Below are 16,347 nucleotides of genomic sequence, written 5' to 3' on the forward strand. Positions count from 1 at the left end.
TAATAAAATCGTTAGAGCTGCTTTCGAGAAAGTAACATGACGTCGAAAAAGGTACATGGGAGATATCCGTTAAAATGGAAATACTTAAAATGGGTATTGGAAACTTAACCAATACTGTTGCGAACCAGGCAAAGTTAAACTTCGAACTTTGTAAATCAACAGTCTAACCTGGAAAATCAATAGAATGATTTCGGTTAAGGGTTAGTTTTTATAAGGACTCTTACCAATGGTGGGGACTAAATCTAATTGGTTTCGAAAGTCAACGTCAAATTGATGGTGTCAATTTCTGAGCTATGTGTATTCTTTTGCCACTTAATTTATGGCCAGCGAAAGGATTTTGTGGACCTAAAAACTTAGAAAAAGGCAAAATAAAACTCCGAAAAAGGCATAAAAAGTCATTTATTGAGAGAAAGAATGAAATATAAAAATTAATTGTAGTAATTTCTAACAACCATGAGTTTTTCTCTTAAGAGTGCTTTAAAGGAGCTAAAAGATGTCTCTACATCTGTAGAGACGAGTGGAGCCAAATAAAAGCACTCGACATCACCCAATGCAACATTCGGCGGGAGCTCCAGATTTGTGTCAACATTAATTTCTCAATTTATTTGTTCAACTCTCTCGAGTCCCTTGTTTGCCAAAAAAACTAATTTGTACTTCTCAACAACATCTTTTGCGACTGCCCCTTTCCCGGCTTCCAAATCTCTCTTGATTTTGTCCAAAATCTGGAGAACTTCTCCAATCGTATTTTCTTGGTTAAAAAAAAAATTTTTTAATGTTGGAGCTTTCTCGGTTCATTTTGCATTTCCAAATATAATGACTGGACTGTACACAGAGGGAAAAAACAACTTAAAATCAACGAAAACCATGTTGATTCAACTATTTTTCGGAATGATTTTGCGTTGAAGACGAAAATTTTAAAATCAAAGTAGAACATCGTTAGTTTAAAGTGGTTTACCGTTATAAAACATCTTTAAATCAAAGTTGTTTCATATTTAAAAAAATCATCAATTTATTAAAAAAAAAAGAAAAAATGGGCAGCCGCTGGGGATCGAACCTACAACTCTTGGGTTACTAGGCGAATGCTTAACCAACGTGCTATCTCACTGTTGAAAATTACAGTGATAAAACGCAACAAAAGCTGAAGTCCAACAAAAATAAAAAATTTCTTACATTGTTTCAATTTTATTTTGAAGAAGTTTCATGTTAATTTTTTCAACATTGAACCATGAGTCTGTTTCGAGCATCAAGCTAAAATTTCAGTTTTAAAACTTGAACTTCCGCTAAAAAAACAACCCTTTAGTCTTAATATTTGTATAAAACCTTCATGTTTCTACTCAATAAAAAAATCTGTGCCAGGAGTTTGAAGAATTTTGGATAATGTTCTTTCGGGTGATACATTTTTGAACTTAACAACACTTTTTTTTATTCCTGATCAAAACAGAATCATGCATTGTGTAAACGACTGACTAAGCAAATATCACTAACTTTATGACTTAATTTCTCGAAAATAGAGGAGATCAGTATAGTATAGTAAACGCATGTTTATGCTTTTAATTTTTATTTCTTATTGTGATTTAATGTTTGTTTGTTTTTCAGTATCACACTAAATCTTATCTTAACAAAATGGAGATAAAAAAGTCTCATAATATTCATCCAAACAAGAATATTTTGACAAAATTAAGTTAAGCACTATGATTTACTGCAGTATCTTTGATTGTCTAAAAACATTTCGTTCATATGTACATGAAAAAGTAAACGAAAAAGTTATCAAAATTTAGACCGGGAACTTAGACAATAAGAATTATAATCAACTTCAAGTAAGTTGAAAGTAGGAACTCGAGAAAAGCATAAGAGTGCAGCACATTTTTTTGTTATTAGAATGCTCCCTTTGAGCTGCCCTTTGTAAAATGTGAATTGATGTGCATCAAACAGCACCTAACATAGGTGTCTATCTTGTCAAGAATAATTGTGGCGCGGGCCGGAGGCAGCGGCAGCGGAGATGGTTGCTTGTGACAAACTAGCTAAAGCTAACTAGAGTTCGACTTACTTCCGTCGGCGTCGATTCAGTTCAGTTATTGTTCTATCGTGTGCTGTGGTAACAAAAAAATGTCGCTCCTTCATTGTTTCTGTTTTTTGTTGTGATTTAAATTTTTTAAACTTAAATATAAATATATTTAATATATTTACAAAAAAAAAAAATAATGTTTAAAAAACGAATAACAAGACCATCAGTTGCGCGGCACAATGACCAACTCCCGTTTCTTGCACAGAAGCGATTTAGTGCATTGCCCCGATTTAGAGCCATTTACAAAGAAGAATCGGGTCTAAGTTTGTTTATTGCTGTGTCATATGTCATCGATTTGTTTGGTGTATTCCCTCTTGTGACATTACCCGGTCTTCTCATACCATTGGGGCTTTTTGCCATACCTTTGGTGCTTGTTATTGTTGGATTACAAATCTATACGTCGAATTTGCTGGGCAAATGTTGGATTATGGCTGAAATGCTAGATTCGACTATAGCACAAAAGAGCCGGTAAGGAGGGAAACAATTGAAAAAAAAAAAAAAAAATATAATTTAATTAAATTATATTCTTAATTTTTTATAATAATTTATTAAAAGAAAAATGCATTGGATCCCGACTTGTGGATTAGAATTTTTTTTAATTTTATTTTATTTATGAGAAAGTCATTTTTCCATTGGATCTTGGAATTACTTTAGTTTTTTTTTTTCTGTGTCAGTTATTTTTATGACGTTTAGTTATTGTCATAACCTCTTTGAAAAATAACTCTAGCCTATTACCGTGATAATGAGCGGAGAGGAGGCAGAGGAGGTGATGTCAGTGCATTTTGTTTTTTTTTTTTTTAAATCACTTATATTGAATTAAATCACTTATCTACATATTATAAATAAAAGATGAAACAAATTTGAGTGGCTTCCTTAACCTAATGGTGCTTTAGAGTAGTATCAGAGATTACAACTCGGACACTTTTTAACCCAATATTAAAAATTAGATTCATTAACTGTGGCACATTTTTTTTTAAATGATAATTAACTCTTTCGAACCCAAGCTATTTTTTCAGTATCATCGTAAAAAAAACATCACAACTAAGAAATATGAATAGCAAAAAGCTATTTTCTAAAATAATAAATAGCAAAAATAATGTGTTACTCTCTTGTTGCCTGTAAGTAACATGCACTGCCTCGACCACCAAAAAAAGTCGGACAACTGGGAAAATAATTTTTTATAGAACAATAATGTAGGGGGAAGTGGTCACCCTTCGTACAGTTTTTACTTATTTTTTTTTAGTTATTTATTTACTCACTCCAGCTTCGAGAAAATGGACTTTATTTGTAATATGTATATTATTACACTTTACAAAAAAATTTGACACTTCTAAGTCAAAGGCTTAAATAGTTAGAGCCATTTTACTGGGATTAGATTTTTGTACGAATCCTCCCCACCCGTGGGGTACCTTCGTACATGATATTTAAAACGTTAATTTGACTTACTTTTGATTTGTCAAATGCCAAATATGAGTTTTAAAACATTTAAAAAACAAATATGCTGATTTTGTTCTGAAAAACCCTGTTTTGTTGAATTCAAATTGTAATATTTTGCGATCTAACTGCTACTTTGGAAACTTTTATACATTTTTGAAAACTACAATAACAGGGCAACTTTTTAAAATAATAAACTATTCTCACACCGTAAAATTTTTTTTGCGGTGTTGACCTCACATAAAAGTTAGAAATTGATTTTTTATAAAACTTGAAACTGTTAGTTAATTTGCAGCGAAATGGCGCACAGTGTGTCGAGCCCATACAAAAGTTTATCATAAATACTTGCAGCTAAGTTTTTGGAGTTTTAATATCTTTTTTTGTGTTTTTATGGCAGGAATAGAAAAAAAAATTACAAATTAACAAATTAAACAACCTATTACTTTTTTTTTTTAGTATAATTTATGAAATTAACATTGAAGAAGCCACTTGTGAGCAAAATTAATTTTTTTTTTATATATATAAACAAAAATATACTTTTCGTAAGGTTTTTGGTGTGCTGAACAATCCGAAGTCAGAAAAATTCTATCATATCACGTTTTTGAAATATTCTCGTTAGAAATTTTAAATGTCGTTTTTAACAGTTTTTGAGGTTATGTTCTTGAACGTGGTGATTTATTTTAAATAAATTTGTGACAGTTTCTAAAAGAACTAAATGTTTTCTTTTAAAGTCCGTTTAAATCTTTTCAATATCTTTTTTCTACTTTGAGAAATCTTAAGTTGAAGTCAACTTGTTTTGTTTATCTTCTCTATACAAAAAAATCGTATGTTTATTTGCGTTTCATAGCAAATCTCGAATAGTTTTTTGTCAATCGCTTTCAAATTTTGAAATAACGTTTTATTTGCATTTTCGTAAATTCTTATATCGGCGAGGTTGGTAAATACGCTATAATACACAGTAGAGCGTGGCCGGGTCAAGTAATTATATTAAAAATTTAGTATGCAGAAAAATATAATTTTTTTTTGTTGAAAACAATATTTAAAATATTTTTAATTACATGAACAGCTTTTTGTTACTTGTGTATGGCTAAAAATTATTAAAAACATCGATTTTTTCATTTTTGTGATCCCCTTGAAGATGTTTCTCAAAAAATGAATTATTTTGAGTACTTGACTCGTAGCACATAAATGTGAATATCTCTGGTAATCGCAAACAGAAGCAGACCAAACTTTGCCAATATTAAGTATAGGCCTAAGGCAAAATAATTTAAAAAAAATTATGGATATGATTTATATGTTTTTTTTTTTAAATTAAGTTTCAAAATTAAATTTTTTTTTTTGGCCATTTATCAAAGAAATTTTAATAACTCATATATAATTTTATAAATTTAATTTTTTTTGTTATACGTTTTACAACAACGCTCAAATAAACAAAATAACATTAACAACATTTTTCAAACAATTACCAAACGTGAAATATACACTCTCAAAGATTCCCATAAATTCCTCAAAATATTTTCGATTTTCGAGGTACTCAAGTTTCGGAGCTTCTTATTTTGAATACATAACCTGGGTTATTTTCTAAGATAAATATGTTTTCATAAGAGTTGAAACTTCTAAATTATATTTTAATAGCAAAAATATTAATTTTTAGCAAAAAAAAAAGTGATTTATCATAAAGGGACGACACACTGTGTGGCGTATGGAATAAAAAATATTTTGATTAATTAATTGTTCCTAATTATTTGGCAATGTTTTCGTAAAAGAATTAAAAAAAAAAATCAATAATGGGCTCAGGAAGCAAAATACTGTTGCCAAGTAGGGATTTTTCGAAATTTCACAAGAATTGCATTAAATCGAAAACCGTAAGGATTTGGGATGAACAAGTTACCAAATTTGATCCATTACTTTTGGGACACCCTGTATAAAAAATAAATTTTTTGCAAAAAAAAAAATGTGAATTTCAGTCCATTTTTCGATAAACAAAAATTAAAGGTATGATATTTGACTAACTTTTTGTAATAATCCAGTAACTAGGCATTATTATCTTTCAATTAAGCCATCGAAACCTAAAAAATATTTTATGGAATACGAATTTTTAAAAATATGTTACATGAGAGTAACGCTGGGTCCGAAAGGATTAAAAAGACGATAATGTCTCACAGTTTGAGAATCGTTAAAGCTATTTGAAATCATGCCTGATTCAATATTTTCTAAACAGTTTATATACAAATAAATAAAAGTTTTAACATCCTTAGCAGCAACGTTACCACTTGCAGAAAAAAAGTCGAAGTAAAACATCCTTTTTGTTTGAATCTATATTTAACAAAAAAAAAAAAATCTACCAAATTTATTTCAGTTAAATAATTTAATTAGTAAAAACAACTAAAACAAAAAATTTGAATTCTTTCAAACTCCATATTAACGGTATAGGTACCTATATACATATATTTCTAACATTATTTTATAACAATTTTTAGTCAAATATTTAATTTTCTGGAAAAGTAAGTAGATTTGGCTTATATTTTGATAATTTGAAGTAGATTGGAACAGAGATTTTAAAATGAAGTAGATTTCGGAACTTTTGCAATGGTGAAAAGTAGGAAGTAAATTTTTTTTGAAAAAAAGAAGTAGATCTACTTCAATTGAAGTCAATTGGTAGCAAGCAGTGCAGCAGTCGTTTTTCGGTTTTGCGTTAAATGTTATGTGATGTGATGTTAAGATATTTACCTAAAATAAAAACTAATTTAAAGATTTAAAGGCTTTTACTTAAGAAAAAATCGTTAAAATCGGTGTTTAAAGGAAAATAAAAAATAAAAAATCATTGCTATGGAAAGTGAACGGAAAAAAATTTTGCTTTAAAGTGCGGTCAAACAGAATTATTAGACAGTAAGATAAACAAACAAAATATTCAATGTCAAATAACATACAAATAAAATGAAAACCTTCCTTATAAAACTTGTCAATTTAAACTCGCATGTGATTGATAGAGAAATATTCTGTTGCGTTGTTATAAATTTGAACCTTTTTATTTTAGTTGTAAAAGGACCATTTTTTTTTTCAATCTGCAACTCGTCGACACAAGAAATAAAATTGAAAAGAATTATAAATTTCCATTGCAAGTAGGTATGTAGTATATGAATACATTTCATCATAAAATTCATCAAATAACTTGCAAAAAGAAAAGGGATACAGTGGCAGTAATTTTGTATTTTCAATTGCTTTTATCTAAAAATATTTGGGACCTTTTATTTATTTATATATACATATGTATTTAAATATTTTTTAAAAATTTAAAAGTTATATTTGATTATGTTATTCCGCTAAATAATTTTAATTTTTAAATTAACTGAAGAAAGCCGAATATCAACATATTTATATTCAATCCATCCCTCGAGGTCAGTTTACTTTAAAAACTCAAAACTAGCCAATTTTCACCTTTCAATTGAATTTAAAATCTTGCTTTTAACTAAAAAAAGTCAAAAATAAAGAAAAAGTGCTAAATTTTGAAAAGGTTCATTTAAGGATTTTACTTCTACTTTATTTTATTAGTACATACTTAGTTTGGAGGTTAATACACTAAATGCCCCGTGATTTAGTAAAATAAAATTTTGTCGTTATTTTAGGTTAAAATTTTAGGCAAAACTAAATTTTTAAAATTTTTTATTCACCTTAACTTGATAGAAAATTTAATTTACTATGAAGAGCGTCTTTGAACCATTTTAAAGTAAGGCTTGGTTTTCGAATTAAACCAAGTAAACTGTTGCCGTTTTGTCAGAAATGCTAAATGCACCAATGGATTTAGTAGCATTTTTTTTCGAAGTATACTTTTATGCCAAGTTGCCAAGGAATCATATTCAGCAATAAAAACTTTTGAACGAATTTGTTGATTTAAAAGGGTATAATTATAGACTAATAAGCTTATGAGAAGCCGATTGTACAACGCGAACGGGCTTGGCAGCGCCTCTTGATACATGGAAAGAGGTTTTATACCGACGTACGCACCTAAAAAAACAAATAATATCTCAAAGGAATTTACAGTAAATTTTAACAAAACTATTTTAAGTTGCCAACAGCTCCCTAACTTGCAAATAAATCAAATGCAAGGTGTAACTGTTGAACTGAGTGAAAAGTTAACAAGCATCTGTTGCAGTTCATTGAAGTTAAAATGTTTCCGAATTTTTTCGTTCGAAATGTTTTACATGATAAATCCTTTATTTATGTTTGTATATTTTTTGTCCAACCTTCATTTTTATATTTTATTTTTATTTGATTTCAGATACCCTTATGCTGCAATCAGTGATTTGGCATATGGCAAGCATGTCAGTTTAATGGTGACAATTTTGTTGGATTTAAGTATTTTTGCCACCGGAATACCAAATCTGGTAGTGGCTGCTCAAAATCTTCAACTCATTGGAGTTCGTATTACTGATGGACATTTTAATTTTTCATTTTGTTTTTGGTTAATCATATTGGGTGTATTGGTTTGCCCACTTATGTGGTTGGAAAGTCCTAAAAATATGAGGTAAATTGAAACATATGCATTTATATGAGATCTTTTATTAACAAATATTTTTTTCTTGAAACTCATTATCCTGAAAGAGGTTTAGTACTGTTCTCAGTTTGTGTGGTGGCAAGTGTTGTAGTACTTTTATGGTACTGTCTTATCAAAGCAGAAGGAGGAAGAAAACCATTTCAAGGAATGACATTTGGTAAGCATTCATATAATAAAATAATAATTTTTTTTTTAATTTAAATCTTATAAGCTTAGTCAATTAATATAATAAAAAAAGGACCTTTATTTTAGATATTAACACTCACACTTTGAAGCATTCACAAACATTTTTGATGTACCCAAATGCATTCAATGAATACAGTTTCGTCTCGCAAAAATTGCATTTCCTTATATGACTGCACTATACTATATTGAAAAATTTTTTTTTTTAAAGATATTAAAATTCTTATATTACCTAATACAAAAAATTCTTTTTAGATTTGTAGAGGAGACGAAATTTTCATAGAGCGTGACTTCAATTTCAAAAAACAATTTCAGAAAAAGTATTTGACGTGGAATTGCTACAAAAATTATTATCATCAACATATTTATCATTTCCGTTCAGAAAATGACGTTGCCTCAATATCTAGTCCCTAATATTTCCTGAACGTGCCCATTCAAAATCGACATTCGTTCTGAGGGGCAAATGTGTTGTTATTTTTTACCATAATAGCCCAAAAATGGCAAAATTTCATTTCTTTTTTCGAAAATGTTGTCATCTTTGATGATTTTAGCAATTTATCGTGCTATACGTGAATTAATATTGATTAGTAAGTATAGCAAAAGTTGGTCAATTTTGCAACTAGACTGAGCAATATTGGTGACAAAAATAGGATGCGAGAAAAACTTTGAAAATAAAATGCAAAACTGGGTCGCACGTACTTGCTCTTGTAGTTGAAAGTATCTTTATCTTAAATATCTTTTGGAAATTTAAGATTTTGTTTAGTGTGGAGAAAAAAAAAAATTTTAAAAATCGAAAGTTAAAAAAATTAAATTAAAAAATTTTTTTTTTCATAAACTTTTTTTTACATTTCGCACTTCAAAATTATGTCTGTAAATTTTGAATAAAATTGACTTTGATGAAATATATTAACTTAAAAAATATGTCAATTTTTGAAAAACGGCAACGCCATATTTCCGTTCTCCGAATTTTTTGAGAAAAACTAAAAATGCAGTTTTTTTAGAATCAATAAGACTATTACGTACACCAAATTTAATCAAAATCGTTAGAGCCGTCGTTTTTGAGAAAATTGAAATACCTCGGAAACGTTGTATGGGAGATATGCGTTAAAAAAGAGATATTAAAAAAATAAAAAAAAGCAATCTAGGGAATTACGTAAAAATCATCTGTACCAAGTTTCAAGTAAATCCATCCATCCGTTTAGGCCCTAGCTCGATGTATAGATGGACGCCCAGACGCACAGACGCACACACGCGCAGACCGACGCACAGTGGGGCAAAAGTAGTGGTTTTGTGCGATAAATTATTTTGAAGAGTCTAAAGTGACTTTTTGTGTTTAATAGTTATGTAAAATAATAAAAATGAGCTCAAATTTAATTTTTACTAAGAAAAGACAAAGTTGCTTAAACATAAACATGCGTGTTTACACAGGAAAAAAAGGCCCGAGTACGATAACTTTGGGGAAAAGAATTGATAACAGTATTTTGTAGAAGAGTTCAATACATTTTACTATGGGAGGGGGGGTCTATCTCCCCCCGTTTAAGCGGGAGGAGCAATTTTCTAAAATATGACGAAAAATTAAAAAAAAAATATTAAAAAACAACGGCAACACTTACAGGTATAAATGATACCTTTTTCAAAAGCAGAAACTATACACTTAATTTAAGTTTTAAAATCAAGTTATTTCAATCAATTGTTTTTGAAATAATCGATTTCAAAGTCAAAATTTGGGAAAAAAAATTTGAAAAAACAAATTGAATACTATTTTAATCAAGACTGTGACTTTAAATATGAAAATAATCGATGAAATAAACTGCCTCAACTAATTTTTTATCAAATACTTAGCACTTCTGCTTTCACATTCATACTAAGGAAGTATGTCTTAGTCTTCGGCAATTTATTAGGTTTGCTAAACTTTTGCTGCCACGGAAGATATTGTACAAAAAGTAAAACAACGTCTAAAAAAAACACTCGCACTTCATATCCCTTAATTAATTACAAGAATTTCTTTTTTCATTTTTAAAATAAAATCTTTACCTTCCATGGACATATTTTATATTTTAAATGGCACAATAAATAACAAAGTTATTAAAAAAAAACAAAAGGAACTTATTTATGTACTATTTCCCAATTGCAAATTTCACAACGAACTTTGCTTCAACTTTGATCGCGTGTCAAACATAGTGCAAGGCATAAAAATAAAAAAAAAATGGATTTTTCATATCATAAATACTGTATACTTTCAGAAAAAAAAGTTTTTTCTTCTTTCGACAACATTTAAAAGTGACCTTTTGCGCACTGATCTCTATGGAGCTGCCCCAGTGTGCGACGGACGGCATGACGAAAACAACTTTTTTGATCTTCTCCACCATTGTAATGTCGGTTTAGATTAAAACCTCGAATTTTTTTTTCTACACGAAACCAATACTTGCCCTATAGAGCAAGTAAAAAAAAAACGAGTATGAAAACAAATATTTCATCCTATACCTTTTCATAAATCTAGTAGTTTTCACCAAAAATGTGAACAGTTTTCTATGTAGATAATATACACGACATACACATTCCAAAACCTTGTGTCGAATATATATTTTTTCTTTTCAATTAAATTTACACTCTAAAGTGGCTTTAAAAATAGAAGTTACAATCAGAAACCATATTCCTTCGATCATTGCCTGGGAAAACTAAGAAAATACTGTGACAATTTCGAGCCACAGGCGCAGTCCAGAAGAAATTGACGGAGAAATTGTCCTATCCAAATTGAAATAACCATTGAGAAAAACACTGTTAAGGTTTTCCGAACCATTTGACGTCTTTACAAATTCGTTAATTCATTAATTTTCGGACAATATTATTAAATTTTATGTACATTAAAAATATGCAAACAATAGATTTTTTCAAAATAACAAGTGAATATACACAACCCCTTAATGAGAGAAACAGTAAGGTACTCGTGTAATATATATATTTTTAACCCAGAAAATAATCGCTTCTAACTTTAAAATAGGCTGCATTACGAAACAGCCATGCTTTGACCCAGAAAATTTTAAAACTTGGAAAGAAGGTGTTATTACCTCTAATTTGACACCAGTATCGTCTTTTAGCCCTGTGAGATGCATATTCACTTTACCACGCCAATCGTGCCAGGATGCGGATGGAAAGAGCAGTGGTTTTCGTAGCTACTAACTTATATTTGAAATTGTTTTAAAATTTTGTTCTGCAGTGGCCGCCCGCCCATGAATCATTTTTGTGGGAATTATTTTTTTTTTAGATTTCCATTACTATCTGATTTATGAAAGTTGAAATGAATTCACAGCTTGCAATAAATATGAGTGTTGCAGTTGAAAAGAAACAACTAAAGCATCTTGAACTTAACTTTAACTTTTTGGTTTTCCTATCTTGGTGTTAGACAATATATTGGTATCATAATTGTTTACAAAAAAAAAAAAACTATACAGAGTTAATGCACTTAATTTTCAAACGTCCCCACTAGGGTCAAGAGGTTTAAAAAATTGAATAAAGTTCTGTTTTAAAAGGAAATGCAACGATTTGAAAATATGAACCTTTGACCTTCTTTCATACACTATTGTGAACGTTATATATATTTCCATTGTATATCTTAGCCTTTAATTCGAAAACAGAATTGCCAAGATTAATAACAATAAACAATTATTAGGTATATGAAGTGGGTCACTGTGGTGTATACGTAACTTTTTTTTTAATATCTTTTAATTAGCATAGAATCACTAGTTTGTAAGACTGTAAATTAATAGATTAGTGTAAAATTGAATGATGACTGTTGAATTTCCCTATACTATTTGATAGAAATAGCATCTGAAGACGGAGACACATTTTATAGGTCGAAAAAGGCAAACATAAAACATAGTTGCTTCTCCGTTATTATTTGAATGAGGAACGAAGTAAATTCTGGACTTAATTTTCATGTTTCGAAACTTTTTGACTTTTTTTTACAAATTAGTAGTCCGTTTTCAAAAAAAAAAACAAAAGCTATTATGGTATTTTTAAAACAATATTTCAAAGTTTTTAATTATTTAAATAATTTTTAAATCAATTTTTTCGTAAACTCTTGATGAGTTTTCAAAAAATAGCAAAAATATCTGTTTTAAACATGGTGCATCTAAACAAGAAAAATAATCTGTTTATTTTTAAGGCCCATTAGAAAAATTATGGTGAGCCAAAAAAGAAATCATTTTTTAACCGTTGTTTTTCAAGCAAAAAATTCTACGCTACATTGTATTTTAGAACATTCAGTAAAAATTGGAAACCAATCGGAAGGAGAGATTTCAACAAGTTTAGTTTCGAGATGTAGCTCAACCTTCCTGTCGAAAAATTCCTGTAACTTGCACAATTTTGAGTGTGTCGATATGCAACAGGTCTTAAAATGATCGTTACAATTTATTAAAATAAATAAAGAAAAACCCAAGGTGGTCAGACCTCTAAAAGTCATTTTAAGAGATTTTTACTCAGAATTTCTTCAAAATAAAGGAAGATTTAGTGTGAAAAAAGTAAGAGATTTTATAAGTAATTTATACAAATAGAAACAAAAAGGTATTTAAATTCATTTGTTTTTAATTTTGTCAAAGATATTGATGATGAAGATGGTGTCTAAGTTAATGAAACTATCCGAGAAAAAAAATATAAAAAAACTTTCTAAAATTTGATCTTAAGTTTGTCTTTCTTGTTAACATTGTTTAAAATTGTATATTTTTCAAAAAGCTTCTTGTTTCCATAAATGCTACTCCGATGTTCAAAGGTCGTTGAAGTAACCTAAAGATGAATCTCGAAGCCTTTTCCTATTGATGCTATAGAGACGATCTTGGGATCAAAGCGTACAGGAAAGTGCTTGAGGGCTAAAGCCTCCTTAGACAAAAATTTCGATTATTTTTAAGCATACTTAAAATATACTTTTTTTTGAAACTTGATTCATTTTTCTTGAGCCAACAGAAGTTCAAAAATTTCAGATGAACATTTGGCCAGTATCCATATTATACTGAGTCATGGTCTTCTTCTTCTAAAAAAAAATCTACAGATTTAAGCATCGTTTTGAGATCTAGGTTTGAAACACATTATTTACTACATAGGGGGAGTGGGGGCAAGACCGCCCCTTTAGTGTTTAACCGTCTTAAAAACCAATATAAAACATCTTTTAATTAAAATAAAGTTTTTATTCATTAATTTTAATCTTTTTTTTAGGAAATCTCATCATTAAAAAAAAAATAAAAAAATACTGAACAAAAGATAATAAGTTTTGAAAAAACATTAACAAAAAACCGTCTTGCCCCCACATGGGTGCAAGACCACCCTGTCAACTCCTGTTGACAATAAAACCGTTTTTATCTTAAAATATGGAATCTTTTTGCAATAACAACATTTATTACAAAAAAAAGAAAAAGTTAAGACTTTTAAATATTTCATTTAAAAAAGTACAAATTTCTTTTCACACCAAACATGACGATCTGATGAAAAATCACAAAATTTACTATAACTTTTCGGGATTTCAACCAACCTTGCTCATACTTACAGACATAATCGATCTTATCAAAAGCCATTTATTTTATATTACAAGTCCTGCCAGTTATACAACATAGTACAAAAACGGTCTTGCCCCCGCTTCCCCTATATTTAAGAAAAACACTTATGAAATTGAATTAAATTGTACAACATTTTTTTTAATTAAATAAGAATTAAATTGATACAATTTCAGACGTTCCTAGCTTTGCAATGTTATTTAACGGATTCAATGTGCTAGCATTTCAATTTGATATACACTCAATGATCTTGACAATACAAATGGATATGAAGGACAAAACACAAATTAAATGGGCTTCATTAATAGGAATTTTGTGTAAGAATTAATGAACTTAATTTTCATTGAAATAATTAAATATGGTTATCTTACAGGTTCATGTGGCTTAGGAGTCATTGGAGCTGTAATTGGTGCCTACAAATTTGGTTCAATGGTATTACCAAATATTTTAGAAATGATTCCTCGAAGTGTTCCTCTCTATATTGCCATTATATTAATATCACTGCAGTTGTGTTTGACATGCGTTGTTGGAAGTTCAGCATTATTTCTGCATGTTGAGAATTTTTTTCGCGTTCCCGAAAGTAACAAAAAAAACAAAATCATTTAACTTAAAAATACATACATAATTTGTAACTTTTTTCTTTTAGCTTTCTCAGCAAAACGAATTTTAATTCGATCAACATTGATCGGACTAGAAGTACTTGTTGGCGAATTCGTTCCAAAATTTGATGTAATTGTTGGAATTATTGGAGGAACTATTATCGCTCCTCTAATGTTCATAATGCCACCATTACTTTATAGGAAAATTCAAGAAATGGAAAAAACAAGACACCGATTCATAACTCAGGCAGCCTATGGCAGTCTTCCACTTGACTTGAACTATGAATGCATAGATATTAGAAGTTCCAATGAAAGGAATACCCTTTGGACCTCGATCTGTAACGCTTACAGACAAATTTGTAAATATTCTCCATGTGAAATGTCCTTTCCATCAGCTGTTGTAGCTTTTGGAGTGCTGGCTTTTGGATGTTCGACTTTCTTAAACTTTTTAAGAATTTCAGAATTATTTCAAAACAATTCGCCTTGCTTTGGTAACATAACAAAAACGTTGTCAAATCTTTAATTTATTAAATTAATTATTATTATTATTATTTTTTCTTTTTGTTAAAACTAAAAAAAATACTTGACATCTAATTAAGACTGACGTCCTTTTTTTATCTATTAAGCTATAATAAATGACTTAAGAACCAGTCTTTTGAATTCTTTTGCTAAAACGAGGCTTTTGTGTTTTGTATTTTTATCTTTTTTTTTTTGTTAGTGCATTGACCTTTTTGGGTAACCTTTTCTTGACTTAAGTTTACATCCACAAAAAGAGGTGTAAAAATAATTGGAAGTTGTAAAAAAACAATAACATAATAACTCGACTTCAACGTAGCACCAAGAGTGTGAAGACCCAACACACATCCTATTAAAAATGATAAACAGTTCACGGGAAGAAATCATTAAAGTTTTAGGTGTGATACAATTAAGTTGCGTGACGGAAACCTCTATCAGTGGTGTCTAATCTGGACTAGGTAATTAAAATAAAAATGAATGCTTTCCACGAATGCGTGCTTAAGTTTGATTAGGATAAAGATGGTTTTTAATTTCAATTGCAAACGTTTTATTAAATGTTTATGGATAATAACTTCATTTGAATTATTAAATTTAATTTTTTGATTATTTAAAGATTTTTATTATTTCTATCTACACGATTCTTTCATGTAAAGAGTTTGTTAAATATTTGATTTGGAAAGGTGTTATTCTTACTTTTGCTATGTTAAATACCGCTGTTAATATGCAGGAATATCACCTTTGATTTCAAATAGCTTGTTTTTTTTTCTCAATTCAGAAAAGAAGAAGAAAGTTAAAACTCTAGCGCAAATACTTTCCAGAGGACCTATTTTTGACGTGATAACGTCTTATAAATCGATGAACCATGGCAGCCACCACAAAAAAAGTGACTCCATTTTCTACCGTTCCACTCTCGCTGCAAAAATTTCAATTCAAAATTAAAAATAAACTATTAGAGATACAAAAATCTTCTATAGCTTATTTGAAAGATAATAACCTAAAGCTTAATTCAGATGAAGGATTTTTAAAAATTCCGTCATTTAATAGGGTAAACAGGGGTAAAACGGAAAGATGAAATTTGGGCTAAAATCTAAACGCGAAGTTGTAGAGAGTTGATTGTTTTTGCTATAGATAGATGAGACTAATTTGAGAATAGCTGCATTTAAAATTTTGAAACTAACAGCCCTATTCTGCTATCCATCGGGGGGAAAAATCGCTAAATATTCACCAATTACCATTCTGCTATTCATCGGGGGGAATCCAAACTCACGTCGGTAATATCGGTAATGCTGTTCAGTATTCCACTAATCACGTGAATGAACTTGCTCCATACATTTGCAATCCGCATAAAAAATGTTGCGGATCTGTCACTTTTGTTTGTAAAAATAAATTCACCATCGTTGAAATTAAGCAAAATGCCACTTTTCATAAATTTTTAATTATTTCTTAACATTT

At 29.3% G+C, this 16,347-nt stretch overlaps 1 protein-coding gene across 1 annotated transcript; it reads left to right on the top strand.

Moving 5' to 3' along the window:
• Positions 1-1,957: 1,957 nt before the first annotated feature.
• On the top strand, positions 1,958-15,057 carry LOC129916762 (proton-coupled amino acid transporter 2). The gene is made up of 6 exons (XM_055996891.1): positions 1,958-2,533; positions 7,779-8,024; positions 8,102-8,211; positions 13,957-14,097; positions 14,154-14,360; positions 14,427-15,057. Exons 1-6 carry the CDS (start codon positions 2,202-2,204, stop codon positions 14,900-14,902), a joined length of 1,512 nt encoding a protein of 503 aa, XP_055852866.1. The 5' UTR covers positions 1,958-2,201; the 3' UTR covers positions 14,903-15,057.
• The last annotated feature ends 1,290 nt before the right edge of the window (positions 15,058-16,347 follow it).

Source organism: Episyrphus balteatus, chromosome 3 (assembly GCF_945859705.1).
Source record: "Episyrphus balteatus chromosome 3, idEpiBalt1.1, whole genome shotgun sequence".
In the NCBI taxonomy this organism is placed as follows: Eukaryota; Metazoa; Arthropoda; class Insecta; order Diptera; family Syrphidae; genus Episyrphus; species Episyrphus balteatus.

Coding starts and splice junctions, on each gene's coding strand:
- LOC129916762 (XM_055996891.1), top strand. CDS start 2,202: ATGTTTAAAAAACGAATAACAAGACCATCAGTTGCGCGGCACAATGAC. Junction 14,098..14,153: donor TTCATTAATAGGAATTTTGT/GTAAGAATTAAT, acceptor GTTATCTTACAG/GTTCATGTGGCTTAGGAGTC. Junction 14,361..14,426: donor TTTTTTTCGCGTTCCCGAAA/GTAACAAAAAAA, acceptor TTTTTCTTTTAG/CTTTCTCAGCAAAACGAATT.